Consider the following 24110-nt stretch of genomic DNA (forward strand, 5'->3'; position numbering starts at 1 on the left):
GTTTAGGGGGAAGGGGAGGGGAGGGGAGGGGAGGGAAGGGAAGGGAATGAAACTAGCCAGTAAAACCCAACTGTGGGGGGGGGGGGGCAGAGCCAAGATGGCGGAGTAGAAAGACGCACATACACATAGCTCCGAACCCACAACCCACAGAATGGCTAGAGGGAACCAACTCACGGTGAATTCTGCACCCAGAGGCCACAGAATATTGGAGCGAGGGAGATTTCTGTTCCAGAGAGACCTGCAAACCTCTCGTGGGGGGTCCTTCGCGCTGCGGACTGGGCGCCGGGACTGGGAGCAGAGGGCAGCCCTGCAGCGGCCGCGACACCATGAGGAAAAGATCCGAGCGGGCTATGGGGACGGGATCCCCAGCAGCGGCACAAGCCCCTCCACCCACAGGTGACAGGGGTCGGTGAGAGAGTCTCTTTGGTGGGTCGAGAGGGGAGTGGGGTGCCCCCATGGCTCGGGCCCCCCCGGGAGATAGAAGCTGAGAGGTGGCTGCAGAGAGGGGCTCCCCAAGCGGGCGGGAGCCTGGATCCATTGTGGAAGGTCTGTACATAAACCCCCTGAGGGAACTGAGCCTGAGAGGCGGCCCTGCCCTGACCTGACCACCTGAACTTAATTCTCACACTGAATAGCAGCCCTGCCCCCGCCAAAAGCCCTAAGGCAGGAAGCAGCATTTGAATCTCAGTCCCCAAACGCTGGCTGGGAGGACCAGGAGGCGAGGTGGGTGTGAGGAGAATATTCAGAGGTCAAGTCACTGGCTGGGGAGAATGCCCAGAAAAGGGAAAAGAAATAAAACTATTGAAGGGTACTTTCTTGGAGAACAGACATTTCCTCCCTTCCTTTCTGATGAGGAAGAACAATGCTTACCATCAGGCAAAGACACAGAAATCAAGGATTCTGTGTCCCAGCCCACCCAATGGGCTCAGGCCATGGAAGAGCTCAAAAAGAATTTTGAAAATCAAGTTAGAGAGGTGGAGGAAAAACTGGGAAGAGAAATGAGAGGGATGAAAGAGAAGCATGAAAAGCAGATCAGCTCCCTGCTAAAGGAGAAGCAAAAAAATGTTGAAGAAATTAACACCTTGAAAACTAGCCTAACTCAATTGGCAAAAGAGGTTCAAAAAGCCAATGAGGAGAAGAATGCTTTCAAAAGCAGAATTAGCCAAATGGAAAAGGAGATTCAAAAGCTCACTGAAGAAAATAGTTCTTTCAAAACTAGAATGGCACAGATGGACGCTAAGGACTTTGTGAGAAAGACAGATATCACAGAACATAGCGAGAAGATTGGAAAAATGGAAGATAATGTGAAATATCTTATTGGAAAAACAACTGACCTGGAAAATAGATTCAGGAGAGACAATGTAAAAATTCTGGGACTACCTGAAAACCATGATCAAAAGAAGAGCCTAGACATTATCTTCCATGAAATTATCAAGGAAAACTGCCCTGAGATTCTAGAACCAGAGGGCAAAATAAATATTCAAGGAATCCACAGAACACCGCATGAAAGAGATCCAAAAAGAGAAACTCCTAGGAACATTGTGGCCAAATTCCAGAATTCCCAGGTGAAAGAGAAATTATTGCAAGCAGCTAGAAAGAAACAATTCAAGTATTGTGGAAATACAATCAGGATAACACAAGATCTAGCACCCTCTACATTAAGGGATTAAAGGGAATGGAATAGGATATTCCAGAAGTCAAAGGAACTAGGACTAAAACCAAGAATCACCTACCCAGCAAAACTGAGTATAATACTTCAGGAGAAAAAATGGTCTTTCAATGAAATAGAGGATTTTCAAATTTTCTTGATGAAAAGACCAGAGCTGAAAAGAAAATTTGACTTTCAAACACAAGAATGAAGAGAACCATGAAAAGGTGAACAGCAAAGAGAAGTCATAAGGGACTTACTAAAGTTGAACTGTTTATATTCCTACATGGAAAGACAATATTTGTAACTCTTGAAACATTTCAGTATCTGGGTACTGGGTGGGAGTACACACACACACATGCACACACGCACACATACATAGAGACAGAGTGCACAGAGTGAATTGAAGAGGATGGGATCATATCTTAAAAAAAAATGAAATCAAGCAGTGAGAGAGAAATATTGGGAGGAGAAAGGGAGAAATTGAATGGGGCAAATTATCTCTCATAAAAGAGGCAAGCAAAAGACTTATTAGTGGAGGGATAAAGAGGGGAGGCGAGAGAAAAACATGAGGTCTACTCTCATCACATTCCACTAAAGGAAAGAATAAAATACACACTCATTTTGATAGGAAAACCTATCTCACAATACAGGAGAGTGGGGGACAAGGGCACAAGCAGGGTTGGGGGGAGGATAGAGGGGAGGGCATGGGGAGGAGAATGCAATCCGAGGTCGACACTCATGGGGAGGGAAAGGATCATAAGAGAATAGAAGTAATGGGGGACAGGATAGGATGGAGGGAAATATAGTTAGTCCTATACAACACAACTAGTATGGAAATCATTTGCAAAACTACACAGATTTGGCCTATATTGAATTGCTTGTCTTCCAAAGGGAAGGGGTGGAGAGGGAGGGAGCTAAAGAAGTTGGAACTCGAAGTGTTAGGATCAACTGTAATGTTCTTACCACTAGGAAATAAGAAATACAGGTTAAGGGGTAAAGAAAGCTATCTGGCCCTACAGGACAAAAGAGAAGACGGAGACAAGGGCAGAGAGGGAGGATAGAAGAGAGAGCAGATTGGTCACAGGGGCAATTAGAATGCTTGGGTTTGGGGGGGGGAGGGGATAAAAGGGGAGAAAATTTGTAACCCAAAATTTTGTGAAAATAAATGTTAAAAGTTAAATAAAAAAAAAACCCAACTGTGGCCAACTATGTAGTGAAAAGAACACTGGGTTTGGTGTGAAAAGATTTGCCTTTGAATTCATGTTTCTAGTCAGTAAACCATGTGAAAAAAGGCAAATCATTTAAACCCTTAGTTGCCTCATTATTCCTCTCCTTATTTTATGAGACTTTGTGAGGAAAGCACTTTATAAACTTAAACTGCTATACAAAGATAAGTTACTATTATTATTTTTATCCTCATTAATTCATCTTCTTCATTCTGCCCCAGTCACCTAATATGTTATATTTAGTTTTCTTTGCTTTGCCTATACTTGCTTCATTGGCAAAACTATGTACACACAGAACCGAAGAGTTGGAAGGGACAGGAAAAGTCATCTAGTCCAACTTATAACCAATAAGAAAGCAAACTATTTTGCTTAAATATCTTCAGTGAGGGGGGAATACATTATTGCCCAATTAAACTCATATTACTTTTGGATAACTCTCATTGCTAGGAAGTTTTTCCTCATATTAAACCAAAATTTGCCTCTGTAATCTGTGCCATTTTCTCCGAGTTCTACTCTGCAGGTTAAAATGAACAAGCCTAATACTTCTTTGAAGCAAAATATGATTAATCTTTGTGAAAACTGAAACAAATTAAGCGTGCTGCTGCATAAGTGTAGAAGGATGGATTGGATGTACTCTTCAATGTGACAGCCTTTCAAAAACTTGGAAAGTTATTTCCCTGACTCCAGCATTCTCTTTTCCTGGATAAAATCTCTAGTTCCTTCAAATGATTCGCATATAGAATAATCTTGAAACAATTCAGTATGATCTCCTTTGGATACTCTGTAGCTCTTCAATGTTATTTCTAAAATGCATGGGTATCCCCTGAACACTTCATCCTAGTACCCTTTTCTTTGTGGGCTACTGGGGAAAAACAGACCTTTAATGAAACAGAAGATGGCCAAGCATTTCTGATGAGAAGAAACTCTAGAGCTATATAGGAACTTTCAAGTTCAAACACAGGAATTAAGAGAAATATAAAAAAGTAAACTAGAATGAACAATGATAAAGGGCTAAACCATGATAAACTGCTTGCATTTGAATAAAGGGAAATCATGCATGTGTCCCTTCTTGAACCCTATCATTACTTGGAGTCATATTTGGAACCTAACTAGACAAGGATTGGAAATGGTTCTTCTGTGTCTTGATGATCCTAAGAGCAGAGTGGAAAGCTGAAGAGAAATATACTAATGGGGAGTGAAAAGGAAGGTTAAGGAAAATTACTTCACTCAGGGTGGGCAAGGGAGATTTGAGGAAGTAGCTGAGCCCTGAACCTCACTCTCATCCAAAATAGACAAAGAAGGGAAGGATACATACAGAGTTGGGTACAGAAATATATTTCACTGGATAGGGAAATGAGCAGAAAGGAGAAGGGAAAAGGGAGAATTAGAGGGTAGGTTAAAAGAGGGATTTCTAAGTTCTAAGCAGAATAAACTCTAAGATTAAACAAAAATAGTTATAACTCTTTTGGAGATGTCAAAGAATGGGAATTTGGGAGTATCCACAAATTGGGGAATGGCTGAACAAGTTATGGTGTTTAAATGTGGAAGAGTATTTGGAATAATATTATGCTCTAAGAAACGATGAAGAGGATGATTTCAGAGAAAACTGGTAAAATTTATATGAACTGATGGAGAGTGAACAGAAGCAGAAAAACAATTTGTAGAATGACAACATGAGGTAATGACCATGATAGACTTAACTCCTCACAGCAATGCAAGGACCTAAGATAACTCCAAAAGACTCATGATGGAAAATGCTATCCACATCCAGAAAAAGAACTATGGAGTCTGTATGCAGATGAAAGCATACAATTTGCTCTCTTTTTTTGTTTGTTTTGTTTCTTCTTTCTTGTGGTTCCTCCAATTGTTTCCAATTCTTCTTTACAATATGAATATTGTGAAATATATTTAATATGAATGTATATGTAGAGCCTATATCAGACTGCATGCTGTCTTGGGGTTGGGGAAGGGGAGAAAATTTGGAACTCAAAATTTTGTGAAAGTGAATGTTGAAAACTAAAAATAAATAAATTTTAAAAATAATTTAAAAATCTTTGCTGATAAGCAAAGAAGACATTATGAGATGCTTGATACTAACAAATATGTGATATGTTATAATTTAACATTCAATAATGTTACAAAAAGAATAACAACAATATGAAGACAGACAACTTTGAAAGACTTAGGAATTCTGATCAGTAAAATGACCAATTACAATTCCAGAGAACTAATGAAGAAACATGTCACCCAACTCCTGATAGAGAAGAGAAAAACTGAAAAGTACAGAATTATACATATTTTTTGGACCTATTTGGTAAATAAATTTGGTTTTTCTTGAAATACACATTTGTAATAGAAGTTAGTTTGTCTTTCATTTTTAATTGGAGTTGGGAATGGGAACTGGGGAAGGTAAAGGCAGATTTTTATTGATTAAAAATACATTTGTTTTTAAAAGAAAGAATAAGGACAAAGTAAGGGAACAAAGCTGGATTTGTATCTAGTAATGTAGGAATAGTTCAATATTAGGAAAACTATCAACATAATAGACCATGTTAATAACAAGATCAACAAAAGTCAAACTATTATATCAACAGACAGAAAAAACTTTTAGCAAAATAAAAATATCATGGCTATTTAAAAAAAACACTAGAAAACATGCAAATCAATGAACCTTTCCTCAATATTATAAATAGTATCTATCTAAAACCAGCATCCAGAATTATATGAAATGGGAATAAACTTTCCAGTGACACCAGGAATAGAAAAAGGATGTTCATTAATCACTACTACTATTTTATACAGGGTTTTCTAAAAATCTTGGTGCAGTTTTAAGTTTAATAGCTTCAATTTAGTAGCTTAATTTCACTCAACAGACAACTAGGAGGGAAAGGGGAAAAGACAGAAAGGGGAATTAAAGGAGGACAGATAAGGGAGAAATTGTTTTTGTGCAAAACAAACTTTAATAACCTATAGAATATTAATAACTCTTTTTGAAGTGGCAAGGAAAATAAATCTGAGGATATTCATTAATTGTAGAATAGCTAAACAAAAGTCAGTGCAGCCTTAAAACTGCACTAAGACTTTTGGAAAACCCTTTATAGTGCTCAAAATGCCAGCTATAGCAATAAGACAAGAAAAAAATAAGGACTAAACAAAGCTAAAGAGGAAACAGGATTATTATTTTTTTTTTTTTGTAAAGATCATGGTTTACTTAGAGAACTCTAGGGAGTCAACTAAAGTTATGTTAAACAATTATCAGAAAAATTGCAGAACATAAAATAAATCCACTTAATGCACCAGTGTTTCCGTACAAAAAGCCCAGCAGGAAGAGACAGAAAGAGAAATACTATTTAAAATAACTACAAAATATATGAAATATGTGGGAGTCTACTACTGAAAAACACAGAGGATTTAGATGAATACAATTCAAAACATTTTTTATGTAAGCAGCTAGACCTAAATAACTGGAGAAATATTGATTGCTTATAAGCAGCCTGTATCCTACTTACAAAATGCATTTTATAAAATAAAATGATAGTACTATCTAAATTAATTTACTTATTAAAATATTGGTTCTATTTTTCCTTTCTTAAAATTTATTTATAAGGGAAAGCTTTCTGGGAAGAGGAGGAAGAGGAATATGGGGTAAATACAACTGATATAAAAACAAAAACACTAAAATCTATTTTAAAAGATTACTTCTTTCTGTTGTACACTTAATATGTGCCATCAGATTGAGAAAAAAGCAAAGTTGAAAAAAAAGAAAAAATGACAAATGTCAAGTGGGCAGCAGGGAAACAAGCACATTATTGCACTGTTAGTAGTTCCATGAACTAGGCTAGCTATTGTGAACAGCAATTAGGAACTATGTCCCTAAAGTCATTACACTATGCAGTCTTTGACCCAACAACACCACCACTAACCCTATACCTCAAAAATAGTTCAAAGAAAGAGGAAAATAGCCTCTGTGTACAAAAATATTTAAAGCAAAACTCTTTGATGTAGCAAAGAACTTGAAGTGAATGGAATATCTTTCAATGGCTGAACATATGAATGTAACAGATTACTATTATATCATGAGAAATGACTAAACGGATGGTTTCAGAGAAACTAGGGAAGACTTTTATGAAGTGACACAGAGAGCAGGACCATGAGAACTATTTGTATAATAACACCACCTCTGTAAAGACAAACAACTTTGAAAGCTGTTAAGAACTCCGATTATGCAATGACCAATTATGAGGTCAGGACTGATGATGAACCATGCTACCCACCTCCTCACAGATATTCGATGGACTTAAAATGCAGAATGAAGCATATAGTTTTGGCCATGGTCAATGTGGAAATCTGTTTTGCTTGCTTCTCTGTATTTGTTACTTAAGGTTTTCTTTTCCTTTTTTCTTTTCAATGGGTAGGGAGAGAAAATAAATTTTTTTAACAGAAAAAAAGTAAAATAAAATTTATGAAAAAAGAAAAGTGAAAGAAGAGAAAAATATGTCAATAAAAAGAAAGGAACCCAAAAGAAGGTTCTGTATCTAATGATACATGTATATGCAGTAACCTACAAAGGATCCATTTTAAAAATGAAATTTTTCTCCAGGAATGATAAGTTTATGCTTAAACATTCACCTTCCCATTACATGATTCCTCTTTGGGAACTGATGTTATGCTTCTCTGCATCATGTATGAAAGTATTACAATAATATTATTATTACTGATTTTAGCGATATTATTCAGAAATTCAGATTTCATACCTGCACATTGTTTAGATGGAGTTCTTCTAAGAGGTTCTGAGTTTCTTCCAGGTTAAGTTGGAAGTTGTCTTCCTGGCCAATAACCCAGTTTATTTTGTTACTTTCCTGTATTTCTTTGTCACAGTTGATTCTGGAGGAGAGATGTTTCTGATATATAGGTTCTATTCTTGTCACTGTAGAAGCCACAGCAGAATCTATAGTTCTTGAAATAAGAAAAAAATGTTAAGTAATTCTAATTTTAGAGGCTGTTTATAGTTTCCTTCACTTCACTGCTTGCTCCCCACTGCCACAAGTCAACTGGCAGTCAGCCTTCTAATCATGGGTCTCTTTACACTTAACTAATCTGGCAATTGGCACTCAAATAGTATATACATAGTCTACAGCCCATACTTGAATTCTTTTCAGCTTGGCAGAACCCACTAAAATGTGTCTTTTACTATCTTGGATACCCTAGGCACAGAGATAGGGAACCTGTGGCCTTGAGGCCACATGTGCCCTTCTACGGTGCAGCCTTTTGACTGGGTCCAAGAACAAATCCTTTTATAAAGAGGATCTGTTCTGTGAAGTTTGAATTCACTTGCCTTAGGGGAATCTTTATACCTTGATGAGGCAAGAGAATAGGGCTTTTTGTAATATTAATAACAACCATAAACATCTGATAAATTCAATTTGTTTACTTTTAAAGTTGTCTCAAACTATACACATTATATAGTAAATTTTCAAATATTCACAGATAAGGATATAAGAAAAACATATGTTGGTGACTTTTTGATACAAGATAGTAGTCACATTAAAAATGATTACGCAAATGTCTTATAGTGACAATGAAGAACTCACTTTCAACACAGGGTCATTTTTCCCCAAGCAGTGTAGGAATTTCTAATTATCTACAGATTCAGTTCTTAGGTGCTACACGAATGTATATCTTGCTAAAATCTAGGGAATTCTCACTGTTCCTATGAGTCAGCAGCCAATTTCTTATAAACATTTCTACAAAGCAGAGGTACTTAACGAATTTTTATATCATGGACCCTTTTGGCAGTCTGGTGAAGCCTACGGACCCCTTCTCAGAATAATTATTTTTTCAGAATAATTTTAAGTGCATAAAATATATAGTATGATGAAGGAAACCATTTATACTGAAAACAGTTACGAAAAAGCTAAAAATCACGAATCCAAGGTTAAAAACCATTAATATAAAGGGTAAAAAATAACTCCATTGCTCCTTGATTTATATTGAATGTATGGGCAATGGTGATCCCGTTGACTCTCAAAGAACTGAAGTCCAGGCAGGCTCAAGATATGGAAAGTATGTCCAAGGAATGGACAGTAAAAGAATGGACTGTAATTTCCATTCTCTTCTGTGATTAAGAAGCCCAAATATTGCTACCAGAGACCTACATATAGGTTATACTGCTATTTTTATGTAAACAAAGCAATCAAAAAGTCATCATGAGTGACTCACACTCTTTTCTCATACCATATTGTTAGAAGCTGCATAAACTTTTGGTTACAGATACAAATTCCAAAGATGTATATAGTGAGTTCTAAGAAGTCTATTACTATCTCTATCTACTTTTCTCCAATCTTTGTAGTATGGAGGTATAAGGAGAAGGAAAATCATCAGGTGTAATATAATACTTCTGAAGAGTCCCATATTGTGCTGAATTTTAGAAATGTTCACAGGTTTTAGGAAAAAGTGCAAACCTCAGCACAAAGTTTTGGAAAGTAAGAGATGCAATAGTGGTGACAGTGCCTTTTGTAGTAGGTCTTGAAATGTGATTCTCAAGAATAGTCACACAAGACAGATGATATGGAAATGCTTTGAGGACCATATAGGTATATACCCATCTCCAATACTTCTATCTATATCTACACCTTTAAATAACAGATAACTGACTCCTAACTTTTTCTCTGTGGCTACAGGCCACAGAGGCAACAAGAATACAAACAAGAGACGCAATTTGCAACAAATATCACCTTGGCTCCTGAAGTAGTAACTTAGAACACTTTTTCTTTTTTCTCATAATCCTTCCCCTTCTATCCTCCCCCATTTCCCCTCCCACTTTAGGTCACCCTCCCCATAACAAATATTACTAAGTCTACTGATTATCTAATAAACTCAATTTGTTTACCTTTAAAGTTGTTGTTTCAAATTTTTCTTCTCTATTCCTTTCTTCTCTACTCCACTTTCTTCTCTTTTCTTCTCTACTTTCTTCCCCCAGGGAGAAGAGATGAAGGGATGGACAGAGAAAGAAGTAGAAGGGCGCAAAGAAACAGAAGGCCAAGGCATGGAGGAAGATGAAGATATGTATGAAGAAGAAAGCGGGATTGATAAAGAGGATGGAATAAAAGGAGTAGGCAAGCAGGGAGAGAGATTTGAAGGTAAAGGAGAGGAAAAAGGAGTAGCAGCAGAATGAAGTATGGATGGAGCAGCAGAAATAGAAAGGGAATGAGAAATAAGAGGTGTAGGAGAAGGAACAACAGATGAAGAGGAAGAGGAGCATACAGGAGGAGATAGAGAAGAAGCACAAGTGGAAGGAGAAGATGTGGAAGTAGATGGAGAACAACAGGGAGGTGGGCGAGGGGCAAATGAGGTATGAGATTGAGGTGGATGGAATAGCATTTTGGTTTGTAGAGGAGATGGCTGTACTGACTGAACAAAATCTGGGTTAACAGGATGCTGAGGTAATTGAGAGAGATAGCCAGGAACACGAGTGTGAATGGGAGCTGGTGTGTAGGGAAGACGCTTTGATGAACAGGAAGGCATCAAGACAGGCAGGACAGCTTCCGAATGAACAGGAGAAACGACTAGTCGAGTTGGAAGAGAACGGCGTACAAGGGCAGGCTTTGGAACAGATGGAGTTGAGAACTGAATAGGATGGAAAGGATTGGGTCTGGAAGATTTATAAAATAGCCTGTTATGTGGGACGGGATCAGAGATGGTAGATCTTTGGGGTGGATGGGGCAGGTATCTAGGAGGTTCAGAAAGAACTGGGGCTGGAAGATGAGGGAGACAGCCTGAAAAGCGAGATGTGAATGTGTTTGGAGGATGGGGGAGATAGATGGTTTGATAAGAAGGGGTTGAGGCAGGTAAAAAGGAATCAGGAAGTTTAGGGGAGACAGATGGACAGATAGGAACAGTTTGTAGCTGATGGATGGGAGAAAGAACTGGGCAGGCTGAAAGGGTTTGGGAGACGTGGTAAGGCATAGGAGCCAGTGAAGGAGACAGCTGATCAGGGCTGGAAGGTGTGGACACAGCTGCACAGGCAGGAAGGGATCTGGATGGCAGGAAGGCATTTTGGATAGGCAGGTAGACAGCCTTATTAAGTTGTTCTGTTAGATCATCAACCTGTCTCTGATCTCTGATTTATATTATTTTCCTTAGGTCCTAAGACTTTTCATTAATCAGTCAGTGCCTCCTTTCCCAAGTGGGGCAGCTAGGTGGCGTAATAAGCAGAGTGCCGGGCCAAGAATTAGGAAGGCTCATTTTCTTGAGTTCAAGACAGGCTGCAGACACTTAATGATGTGACCCTGGGCCAGTCACTTAACTTTGTTTACTACAGTTTCCTCATCTGTAAAATGAGCTGGAGAGGGAAATGGAGAACCACTCCAGTATTTTTGCCAAGAAAACCTCAAATGGGGTAACAACTGAAGTAAATGAATAACCTTTCACAAGGGGTCAGATCTACATATGGAGAGGAAAATAGAAATTTCCCCTCCTCCCTGCTTTTACTCTCAGCAATTCAGAGAATGGTGGCCATGGAGATAAGGAGTGGAGTAGGCAATAAAACTTGGATCAAAGGAGACCAGCATATGTTCCACTGTAGAATAGCTAATAAGGTTCTCAAAATCCTTTTTATTAGTGGACAGAACTCCCTTTCATGAGTTATACATAATAACTTACTATGTTTTTTTTTAAATGCAAATACATATATATTGGAGATAGGTATATGATATTTTGTAATCTACAGATTTAAAATGAGATGGGCTTCAGACTCATATCCTTTCTGTTGTGAGGAGGAAAGTTGATTCAATTATTTTTGTTGTTGTTGAATTCAGATAAAGGCAATCTATATTGAAAGGGTTTAGTTGAAAAGAAAGACAGATAATCTGCCTTCTACTTCCTCTGGGGAATGGAAAGCTGGAACTATTACCATCATTTCTCTTTAAAGTTTCTATAAAAGGGGAAAAATAAAAGCATAATTCCTGGATTTAACATTGACTAACGATTAATTTTTAACATAATAATTTTGTAAAATATACCTTAAGATTTTTATGTAGATAAGAACTGTATCCTTCACATGGAGATCATATGATTATAGCATTAAATAGAAAATGAATGGGCATTCTTATAAATTTTATAAAATGAAATTCAAAGTTGTCTATTATTCTTAAAATTTAAATTTACCAAATTTTCCCCCAACTTAAAGTTTTCCTCAGTTTCCTGAGTTACTTTCTTTGGGGTTAATGTGACATATCTTCTAACACAAGAAGATTTTCTTTGATTGTTTTCTTAAGAGTGTAGGAAACACTGGTTACTCTCTGGCTTTTTTTCTTCTTTGCTCTTCAGTTGTGACTTTAACAACATCTTATATTACTTTATATCCCTTACTACTGATATTTTCCTTCCTATATGAGTCTTCACTCAATTTTGAAACTAGCATTGGTATCTAGGCTATTTAACATTATGTACTTTCCTAATACTGTAATAAATAGCTAAAACCTATAGCATAAATCGTATCTAAAATAACTCAAGTTCCTCAATTGCAGCCCTGATTCAATCCAAACTTGATAGAACAAATCCTAAGGTTTAACCTATGACTTGAGTTTCATTCCAAATGCTTAACGCTACCTGGTTGTCCTGTTAACTCAAATTTAACTCATTTCAAACTCAATACGTTTAAAACTAAACCTAAATTCTCCCAATGAAACAACTGTTAATTATCTCCTATTCATCATCTACATAGCTTGCTTTGTATGTATGTTTCTTGTTGTCTCCCCCATTAGATTGTAGTTATAGTTCCTTAAGGGCAGGGGCTGTCTTTTGCCTCTTCTTGTATGCCCAGCACTTAGCACAGTGTCTGACACATAGTAGATGCTTAATAAATGTTAACTGATTAATCAGATGTCTGAATGAACCATCTCCCCTTCCAAAATTTTTTTTAAGGTACTCCCATTTTCCTAGATGTTTAAGTCTGAAGTCTGTCCCTTCCATTACAACCCTACTAGTAATTATAGCCTTGTCCACTCCCTTAGTTCTGGATATTTGCAACTAACCTGATGATGGAACTCACTGACATTACTGTGCTCTATTTTATCCAACATGATTCTATCAGGTTAATGTTTTTAGAACATCATTTTGTCATGTTACTCACTGGCTCAAGAACTTGCATGGTTCCCTACTGAAACATAAACTCTCAAGCCTGGTATTCAAGGTCTTCTAATATTTATCAACAACTTTTTAATCTAATTTCTCCATTACCTGACATTGTGAATCCTCTGCTTCAAAAGTCCTGTCTCTATGAGCATTTCCAATTCATGTCGTTCTTCCTGTTTGGGATACCCTTCCTTCAGCCTATTCAAATCATACCCATCCTTTTGGGCGGATATCCCATATTCTCCAAAAACCCTTCCTGAACACTCCATATTAATTTCCCTTTTCTCTAAACCAATACAACACAATGAATGTATCACTTGTTTTAACACTGAATCTTTTGACACTGTTATTTAAGTTTTCAGAAAAGAGTTGAAACTAAAAATTGAAAGGGACCTCAAAGTGAGGTATAGTGGAAAGAGCACTGAATCAGGAGGCAGAACAGTGGGTATGAGTCAGGGTTGTGACCAAGACCTTAGGCAATTTTTAAATTTAGAGATAAAAGGATCCTTAGCAATTACAGAATTTCTCTCTAGGAGGAATCTTAAGATATCATCTAAGTTTAATTCATTTTATAGATGAGGAACCTGAGACCCATGGAGATTTAGCACATTGGTGTTTAGTAAATGCTTGCTGAATTGAACTGTATCAATCAAGTTATATAGGTAGTCAATAGCAGAGCTGAGATATGAACTCAGGTCCTCTGAATCCAAGACCAAACCCTTACCATTAGTGACCAAGTCATTTGATTTTTCTCAAAATCAGGTTCCCCATCTATAAAATGAGGGTGCTAACTAGATTTCTCTAAGTTCATGTCCAGTTTTAAAATCTTGTCCAACCAACATCTGAAACAACAATCCTTTCATATGTATGTCTCATTTCTCCAACTTAATTGTGAGCTTTTTATAGGTAGGGAATATTAAGCTTCTGGAATTTAATTATGGAATTATTAAGCATGGAATGTAATACTTTCCATGAACATTAATAGTAGGCATGTAATAAATGTTCACTGAATAAATGAAAAATATAGAATTAGAAAGGTCATAAAGAGCTTACCTACCCATCCTTTGACAGGCTTCATTTAAACCACTCTGTACAGAAGTACATCATGGCGTTTCCAAGAGCTCTTGGTTTAAGATCTGCAGTGGCTGATAACACTTTACCATGAGAAAACTTCTTTATATCCTGTCTAAATTTCTTAGGCTATAATTTAATTCAGTTTTTCGTTTTCTATTCTTAGTGGATATTGATAGAATTTGGTTTTATTTTTCTAACACTAGCTTTTGATAACTAATATTGCCATAAGAAGAAATAATTTCCTTTGGAAAGTATTTTTTAAAACCAAGTACTTTAAAATTTTGAACTCTAACTTTATTGCAGCAGCTGCACAAATCATATTCCATTATATTCAAATTTGATTTGCAAAAAAGAAATACTGCTTAGCTCCATAATACATATATTGAAGAAATACAGTGACAGCAAAAATATCACAAATAAGATATAACCTAATCAAGTTACATTAAGTTAATATAAATAATAATACTAAAAATACTTACTTCCAGTTTACTGTAGGTCTGTTGAAAGAGTAAAAGTTAGGTTCCTGTTTCAGGTCGAATCCCTGAATCTGTTCAAGGGCCTCTTCTAATCGGGGAACTGGCTTTTGATAAACTTGTGTGGATAACAAAAAACATGAAATAGCATAGAATCAATTAATCATAAAATGATCTCTGGCCATTTATATTTATAGTATCATGTAGTTCATAAGTAATAATACAGATGTGAGTTTTATTCATCAACCAGAAATATTTTTTCAAGTTTTTTTGTCAGAAATTTTTTTATTTTAAAAAATTGTTAATAAGTTATTACCTCAAATTTTTTTTGTGGAAAATTTCAGGAAGAGATGTAATAAAGAATTTTGATCACAGCACTTGAATGTCTTCTCTCCATTCAAAAATATTTTGGGAACACTTTGGCTACAATATCTTTGGCCCTTCTTAGTCCCTATTTCTTGCATAGATGTCGACATGTTTTATCTCCCCTGCAGAATGTAACTTACTTGAGAGCAAGTACTGTAATTTTCATAGTAATAATTGTAACATATGACATTTATAGACTACTTTAAGATTTGCAAAGTACTTTATAAACAATATCTGACCTGATTCTCACAACTCCGTGAGCCAAGAACTATCATAATCTCCTTTTTGTAGAAGAGGAATTAAGAGAAGTGACTTGCTTGTGATTACATAATTAATAAGCACAGAAGGCAGGATTTGAAACCAGGTCTCTCCTGAATCTAAATCCATTTATTTCTTTTCCTTATATCAAATTTGCCTCTCTATCTCCAAACTGCTCAGTGTAGTATATGTTCAATTGCTGAACTGAATTGTGGAGTTCAATTTTAAAGTAACACCCAAAGTTCACAGTCTATCATTCAAGGTCTTCTCTAATCTGAGCCTACATTAATCATCTTTCCAACCATATATTTTCTTTATTCAAAATCACAGAATTTCAAATCTACAGTAGAAAAACGGCTAGACTTAAGTCAGGAGAGACATAGGTTTGAATCTTGCCTCTGATATGTATTAGCTGTGGAACCACAGACGAATTATTTAATCATTTTGTGCCTTGGTTTCCTCATGTGCAAAATGGCAGCAAGAGTACCATATACTTCCTAGGGTTGTTATAATGATAAAATTAGAAAATATGCATATAAAGGGGGTTGGTCAGTGGAGTCTCTGATAGATTTTAACAGTTTCTCTATCAACTTGATGAAATTATAGGCTTGTGCTGGGGTTATCCCTCCTAAGAGGTAGTGTCCATGCCCACTAACACCCACTACCTCAGAAGACACACACAACTCCTGTGATTCAGGCAGCCTCCAAGACGATAGCCTTGGAAGAAAGACTTTTATTGTAGATCTTCTCTGTGGTCTACCGAAGCAAGCTGTGAGATCAGTTTGTGCTCTGTTTGAGAGGACTTTCAGAATGTCCAGTTTAGAGCAGAGCAGAGTTCTGTTAGGTTTTGAGGGAAAGAAGAAACCTATGCTCATATAAAGTCTCTTTACAGAATGGTGACTTATGGCAGAAGCCTATGGAAGAGGTAGACCTATTGTATGTACAATGCCTGGGAAACAATTAGTCAATAAACATTTATTAACTGCTTAACATGTACCAGGCACTGTGCTAAGCACTTCAGATAGAAAGAAGAGCAAAAGGCAATTCCTGTGCTCATGAAGTTTGACAGTCTAATGGTGGAGACAATATGCAAACAACTCCACGCAAACAAGCTATATACAGGATAAACAGAATATATTTGACTGAGGAAAGGGATTAGAATTAAAATGGATTTGGAAAGTTTCTTGTAGAAAGTAGAATTTCATTTGGAGCTTGAAAGAAGTCAAGAAAAAGAGGAGGGAGAGTTATTTTGGGTATGGAGAACAGACTAGTAAAAATGTTCAGAGTCAGGAGATGGAGTGACTTGTTTGAAAAAAAAAAACAAGGAGGCCAATATCATTGGATCACAGAATGCAGGAGGGTGAGATATAAAAAGATTAGGGTGGGGGCAAGTTAGGAAGGGATATGAAAGCCAGATAATTTTATATTTCATCCTGGAAGTGTCAGGGAGCCAAAAGAGTTTATTAAGTAGGAGGGTGACAAGGCCATACTTTCACTTTTAAGAAAATCACTTTAGTAGCTGAGTGGCAGATGGACTGCAGTGATTAGATCTGAGTCATGAGACCCACCAAAAGCTTATTGCAGTAGTCCAGGCATGAAGTGAGTGATGAGGGCCTGCACCAGAGTTGTGGAGAGAAGGGAAAGTATAAAAGAGATGCCACAAAAGTAGAAATGACAGGACTTGGCAACAGATTAGATATGGAGGATGTAAGGTAGTATAGAGTGAATCCTATGTACCTTATGAATTTTCTGTGAGGATAAAATAAAGGTTGTCCTGTGCACAATTTGCACTTGTTATCTTAAATGCTTGTCTGGGAACTGGGGAGCCTTTTTATCTATATCTGGGGACACCTAGACATAAAACTGTATTTAAACTTTATTTTGGATATTTTTTTGGAATAATTCTAGTTGGGGGAAAAACAAATCAAAGTAAGATAATAACTCTTAAGGATCAAGTTCCAATGTCGTAAGCAAAGAGGCTTTGTATGTGTTGGAAGAGGGAGAGGCTAGGCTACACTTTACATATATAAAGTACTGTGCAAACCTTAAAATCTTTTATGTTAGCTATTACCTGATTCAACATGCTCATTTAACAGATGAAGAAACTAAGGCCTAGAGAAGTTATGTGACTTGTACAAGTTCAGAAAACTAGCTAGTCAGAGATGGAACTGGTTCCCCCTGATTTCCAGTTTAGTATGCCATATCGTTTCTCATCAAATCAAGTATTTATCTAGCACAGTGCCTGGCACATAATAAATGTTTATTCCCTCCTTTATTCCCCTCATTAACACTAACCTTCCATTCTAGTCTGCCTAACTTTTTTTTTCTTCTAGACATACCAAAACTCACTCCTGCCTCTGAACTTCTTTGCTTATATGCTAGCATAGATTGTGCTCTCCCATACTTGTTCTGTATAGTTAAATTCTTCCTATTGTTACAAGGTTCCTTCTCATGCTTTCTCTGCTTTTCTCTGAAAGCCTTCACATATCCATATTGGTGACTGTCTTGCCATTTAAAGTTCAAAATTGAAAGAAAAAACAAAAAACACAAGCACAAACAAAAAGTTTCTATCCCAGTACCCAAAACAAATACACTAGGAAATAATTTTGAACCACTTGCAAACTGGTTGGTTGTTGTCCTTCGTTTTTGAAGAGGACCAAAATGACATCATCATGATAAAGTGAAGTTTCAGTGTGTCTGACTGTGACTGATCAGACCAATACAAGCTCAGAATGCTCTACCACAGGATGAGCACAGACAGTCTGTATGAATTTTGGGGGTGGATACTCCAAATCTGTACATCCTATGTTTATTTTGTGCTGTCTCAATTCTGCTTTTCTTACAGAGCACAGCACAGCACCCTTTCTGATGTGGGCACACCATGCTGAGTGGTCCTGTGCCAGTGTCTCCCATGTTGCACAGTCAAATCCAAAGTTCTTGAGAGAGACCTTGAGAGTGTCCTTGCATCCCTTCTTCTGACCACCATGTGCTCGCTTGCCCCATGTGAGTTCTTCATAAAACGGTCTTTTTGGCAAGCATATATTTTGCATTCAAACAGCGTAATCAGCCCATCAGAGTTGTGCTCTCTGAAGAATAGTCTGAATACTTGGAAGTGCAGCTTGAGCAAGGACCTCAGTGTCTGGTACCTTATCCTGTCAGGTGATCTTCAGAATCTTCCTTACACAGTTCAGATGGAAGTGATTCAGTTTCCTGGCATGGCGCTGGTAGACTGTCCATGTTTCACAGGCATACAACAATGAGGTCAGCACAAAGGCTCTGCAGGCCTTCTGTTCGGTAGTCAGTCTAATACCTCTTTTCTCCCGAACTTTTCTTTGGAGCCTCCCAAATACTGAGCAAGCTCTGGCAACGTGTGCATCAACCTCATTGTCAATATGCATATCCCTGGAAAGTACACTACCAAGGTAAGTGAACTTATCCACAGCATTCAAAACTTCTCCATTCGTGGTAATCGATGGTTCCATATATGGATGGTGTGGTGGTGGCTGATGGAAACACCTGTGTTTTCTTGGTGTTAATTACTAGGCCAAAATTAGCACAAGCAGCAGAGAATGGATCCATACTTTGTTGCATCTCAGCTTCAGAGACTGCACTGAGTGCACAATCATCTGCAAACAGAAAATCATGCACCAGCACTCCCTCCACTTTGGTCTTGGGGTGTAAGGTATGTTCAGGCAAGACCAGTAACTTGGTGTGATGGTTGCCAAGCCCTTTTTGGGGCTGTTTCCACCTTTGGTGTTCACCTGTTGCTCTTGCAAACTACATAATTCCTAAAGCTACTGAATTATTGGTACAGGTAGATAGTGGAGTAGAGCAATGGGCCTGGAGTCAGAAAGAACTGATTTCTAACCTGACCTCAGACATTTAGTAGCTTTGTGACCCTGGGCAAGGCATTTAACAACTCTCTCTCTGTGTCTCAGTTTCCTCATCTGTAAAATAGGGATAGTAACAGCACCTACTTCCCAGAGCTGTTGCAAAGATTAAATGAGAATAACTGTAAAGTGCTTAGCACAGTGCTTGGCACATAGTAAGTGCTATATATATTTGCCATTATTACCATTAGAAAATCAAAATTGTTTCTAAACTCAACTCTGCTGACCCAATGTTATGTGGTGCATGATGTATATATGTGTGTATATACATACATACACACACACACATATATATATATATATGCACATATATTATATATATTTTACCAATACACTAATCTCTTTTATTTGGTCTTTTGCTTTACCAGCACATTATTAGTTTCATGTAAAAAAAAATCTGGTGATGGCTTTTAATTATTTTGTTAATGTATTATAAATTTATAAACCTGTTCTCCTGCGCTGAGGAGGAATATGAGCACGCTGAAATTTTTCAGTGACTTCTTCAAGCTTCTGTTTTCTTTGCTGAAGAATTTGTTCCCTTATCTGGTGTTCTTTTTCTTCTTCTTGCTTGCGTTTCTCTTCAAAAGCTCTATAATGAAATATGCAAGTATATGACAGAAGTATTATTATTAAGCAGTAATACTTTAAAATTCACAAACAAAATAGGTTCAGAAAATTATTTAAGTCAATATCACACCTTACAATTTTCTCAGAAATGACAAAATTATCAAAAGCTTATTAAGTTACAATGACTTTGAGTCACTCTAGATTTGACCAAGTGAGTCACTTAGTGCTTAGTAGATGATTAGGGGAAATTCATTTAAGCTTTTTAGAATACCAAAATTCTATTTGGATCACTAATATCCCAATATGAGTTGACTTAGGAGTAGTTCTGGTGTGGCTTCTCTCCCCCTTATTTTCAGAAGTCTTTCCAAGACAAAAAGCAAGATCATATGAACCTCTAGAACTTCTGTGTATTTGGTCCAGTCTGTGGCAGATACCTGGCTCAACAAATTTCTACAGTGGAGGGACTAAGGGCAGATAGCTATGTCCTTCAAAAATTACTGAAATAACATTAGTAATCATCAAGCAAAACAAACATTTAAATACTCAAACTAATATACAACGACTAAAAAAAGTTAAGCTATAAATACCTTTTAAATAGTTTGGTTTTAACAGTATTAATTAACATTTTCAACAGTGAAATATATTCTTTACTTCTGCATCCCCATTTGAACTTTTTATTGCTGTTATAATCCTGTACATGGTTGTAATCAGTGTGTGTATTATTCTTTTGGTTCTGCTTTGTTCATTTGACATCACTTAATCAAGTTATTCCATTATTTCCCTCTATTAGTCACACAATTTCACTTCTTATGGTACAATAACAATTCATTATATTTGTATATAACAAGTCATTTCATTAGATACATGGGCTGTTCCCAGTTTCATTATTAAATAAATAATTGCATTGGAAATTTTCATCTCATGGATCACTGCCTTGTCATGGTGGAGGGGCTTGCATAGCTCAATGAAAACTATGAACTATGCTGTGCAGTGTTACCCAAGATGGTCAGTCCATACATAGTATAGAGTTCTGACAAAAGGCAATCCACTGGAGAAGGAAATGGCAAATCACTCTAGTGTCTTTGCCAAGAAATCCAATGGACAATATTTAAAAGATATGACACTGGAAGATGAGCCCTCTCAGGTCAGGTGTCCAACATGTTACTGAAGAAGAGCAGAGGACAATATAAGTACCTCCAGTACTGATGAAGTAGCTGGGCCAAAGCTGCTAGGAAGCTCAGCTGTGAATTGATCTGGTGATAAAAGAAAAATCAAATGGTATAAAGATCAATATTGCATAGGAGCTTGGCATGAAAGATCTGTGGAACCAACTGTTCCATTTTATGTGGTCAAATAAGAGATGCAAAGATTAAACATCAACATCTTGGGTGTCAATGAGTTTAAATGGATGGGAATGAGTGAATTCAATTCAGGTGATCATTACACATACTATTGTGGGTAAGAATCCTTTAGATGAAATGGGGGTAGCCCTCATAGTTAATAAAAGGGTGAGAAAAGTAATATCAACTCAAAAATGACAGAATGGTCACTGCTGAAATGTAAGGCAAATTATTCAATATAATAGTAACATAAGCCTACACCCCAATCACTAATGCTGAAGAGGCCAAAATTGATCAGTTCTATAAAGACCTACATCATCTTTCAGAAATAAGACCAAAAAACAAAAGACGTCACAGGGGACTGGAATGACAAAGCAAGAAATCAAAAGATAACTGCAATAACAGGAAGTTTGGTCTTTGAGTACATGATGAAGCAGGGCAGAGACTAATAAAAGTTTTGTCAAAATAACTTGCTGGTAATAGCAAACACTCCTGTTCAACAACCCCAAGAGCAATTCTACACATGGACATCTGCAGATAGTCAATACTGAAGTCAGACCGGTTATATATTTTGTATATATATATATATTTTGTATTTCTCCAAAGGTGGAGAAACTCTTTAAAACCATTTAAAATAAGACCTAGAACTGACTGTGGCTCAGATCATGAGCTTTTTTTTTTCTTTTTTACAAAATACAGACTTCAAATATTAAAGAAAGTAGGGAAAACCATCAAACCACATAGGTATGACTTAAATAATATCCCTTATGAATATGAAGTAGAATTAATGAATAGATTTAAGGGATTAAACCTGGTAGACCGAGTGCCTGAAGAACTATGGAAAGAGATCTGCAATACTGTACAGGAGGCAGCAACAAAAGACATTCCAAAGAAAAAGATGAACAAGAAAGCAAAATGGCTGTCTGATGAGACTTAACAAATAGCTGAGGAAAGAAGGAAAGTGAAAGGGAAAGAAGAAAGGAAAAGATATACCCAATTGAATGCAGCATTCCAGAGAATAGCAAAGAGAGATAAGAAGGTTTTCTTAAAGAAGCAATGCAAAGAAATAGAAGAAAACAATAGAATGGGAAAGATGAGATCTCTTCAACAAAATGTGACATAATGAGAATGTTTCATGCAAAAATGGGCATGATAAAGAATAAAAACTGTAGGGACTTAACAGAAACAGAAGAGATTAAGAAGATGTGGCAAAAATATACAGAAGAACTATACAAAAAAAGATCTTAAGATAACATGATTATCATGATTATTGATCTAGAACCACACATCCTAGAAAATGAAGTTAAGTGGGCTTTTGCTAAGAATAATGGTACTAGAGGTGATGCAATTCCAAATGAGCTATTTAAAATCCAAAAAGATGATGCTGATGCTGCTAAATATGCTGCACTTAAGATGCCAACAAATCTGGAAAACTCAACAGTCCCCACTGGATTGGAAAAAGATCAGTTTATATCCCAATCCTAAAGAAGGTCAATGCCAAAGAATGTTCAAAGTCTCAAACAACTGTACTCATTTCACATACCAGAAATGTTATACTTAAGATTTTGCAGGCTAGGCTTTAGCAATATGTGAACCAAGAATTACCAGAAGAGTAGGCTAGTTTCTGAAGAGGCAGAGAAACTTGAGATCAAATTGCCAACATTTGCTGACTTGTGGAGAAAGAAAGGGAGTGCAAAAAATCTACTTCTGCTTCACTGACTACACTAAGTCTTTCACTGTGTGGATCACAACAAAATATGACAAGTCCTCAAAGCTATGGGACTACCAGATCATCTTATTTGTCTCCTGAGGAACTTGTATGTATGAAGAAGTAACAGAACCAAACATGGAACAACTGACTGGTTTAAGATTGGAAAAGGAGTATGACAGGGATGTATATTATCACCTTATTTATTTGACTCATATGAAGAGTACATCACGAAAAATGCCAGGCTGGATAAATCAAAAGCCAGAATTAGGGTTGCCAGGAGAAATCAACCATCTTAGCTATGTAGACAATACCAAGCTGATGGTGGAAAGTGAAGAAGAATTATGAAGCCTCTTGATAAGGGTGAGTGAAAAATGGCTTGAAGCTTAACATAAAAAATAACAAAAACCCCAAAACCTCTTCTTGGCAAATAGAAGTGGAGAAACCGTATTAGATTTTAGATTCTTGGCCTCAAAGATCACTGCAGATGATGACTACAGCCATGAAATTAAAAGATGCTTGCTCCTTGAAAGGAAAGTTATGGTAAATCTGTATAGCATGGTAAGAAGCAGACATCACCTTGCCAACAAAGATCCATATAGTCAAAGCTATGGTTTTAGCAGTAGCAGTATATGGCTGTTAGAATTGGATTGTAAGGAAAATTGAGTGTTGCGGAATCAACGTTTTCAAACTGCGGTATTGGAGTAGACTTTTGAAAGTTCTCTGGACAACAAGGAGATCAAATCAATCAGTACTTAAAGAAATCAATCCATAGTGTTCACTAGAAGGTCAAATACTGAAGCTAACACTTATATACTTTGACCAAATAATGAGAAGACAGGAAAAGACCCTGAATGCAAAAGGAGATAGTAGAGAGCGAGATGGATAGAGTCACAGAAGCAATGAACATAGTTTAGACAGACTTTGGGAAATAGTGAAGAATAGAAAGGCCTGGTACTCTATGATCCATGGGATCACAAAAAAATGAATGAATGACTGAACAACAATAATGAATATTTTAATATGTTTCTATAATTATTAGTGATATGGAACATTTTTATCACATGGCTATTCCTAGCTTAGATTCTTTCCTTTGAAAACTGTCTATTGATATGTTTATTCTTTGACCATTTATAAATTGGAGAATAGTTCTCAATTTTATAAATTTGACTAAGTTCCTTCCTCACTAAAGAAACTTGCTGAAAATTTTTTTCCTAGTTACCTAGTTGCCTTCTAATTATGGCTGCAATGGCTTTGTTTGTACAGAAACTTTTTAATTTTACATTACTGAAATAGTTCTTTTAATCTGCTGTGATCCTCTCTATCCTCTAAATAACGATCTAAATGAAAAAATGTAAATTGTTTGTTGGCAGGCCAAGCAGATGTAATAAAAATAACAATGTTTTGTGGTTATTTTAAATGT

General features: G+C 36.7%; 1 protein-coding gene and 1 long non-coding RNA gene across 17 annotated transcripts in view; one reads left to right on the forward strand and one right to left on the reverse strand.

The window, feature by feature from the left end:
- The window catches only part of LOC140505370 (uncharacterized), a 126123-nt gene extending 106709 nt beyond the window's left edge, over nt 1-19414 (forward strand). The window contains exons 4-5 of the long non-coding RNA XR_011967470.1: nt 9857-10016; nt 18028-19414. This is a non-coding gene — a long non-coding RNA (uncharacterized lncRNA). The remainder of the gene's footprint in view (nt 1-9856; nt 10017-18027) is intronic.
- CEP126 (centrosomal protein 126) overlaps nt 1-24110 on the reverse strand; it is a 138557-nt gene that overhangs the window by 90626 nt on the left and 23821 nt on the right. For 13 of the 16 annotated variants that reach the window (XR_011967465.1, XR_011967466.1, XR_011967468.1 and 10 more), the window contains exons 3-5: nt 19519-19661; nt 14565-14676; nt 7632-7833 (exon numbers count right to left, since the gene is read on the reverse strand). Coding sequence is in view for 11 of the 16 variants with exons in the window: in XM_072611276.1 (XP_072467377.1) it covers nt 7632-7833; nt 14565-14676; nt 19519-19661 (457 nt within the window). In the remaining 5 variants the exon portion in view is untranslated. Of the gene's footprint in view, nt 1-7631; nt 7834-14564; nt 14677-19518; nt 19662-20833; nt 20893-24110 lie in introns of those variants that run through there. The other 3 variants (XM_072611279.1, XM_072611280.1, XM_072611282.1) reach the window with 2 other exon arrangements.

Source organism: Notamacropus eugenii, chromosome 5, assembly GCF_028372415.1.
Source record: "Notamacropus eugenii isolate mMacEug1 chromosome 5, mMacEug1.pri_v2, whole genome shotgun sequence".
In the NCBI taxonomy this organism is placed as follows: Eukaryota; Metazoa; Chordata; class Mammalia; order Diprotodontia; family Macropodidae; genus Notamacropus; species Notamacropus eugenii.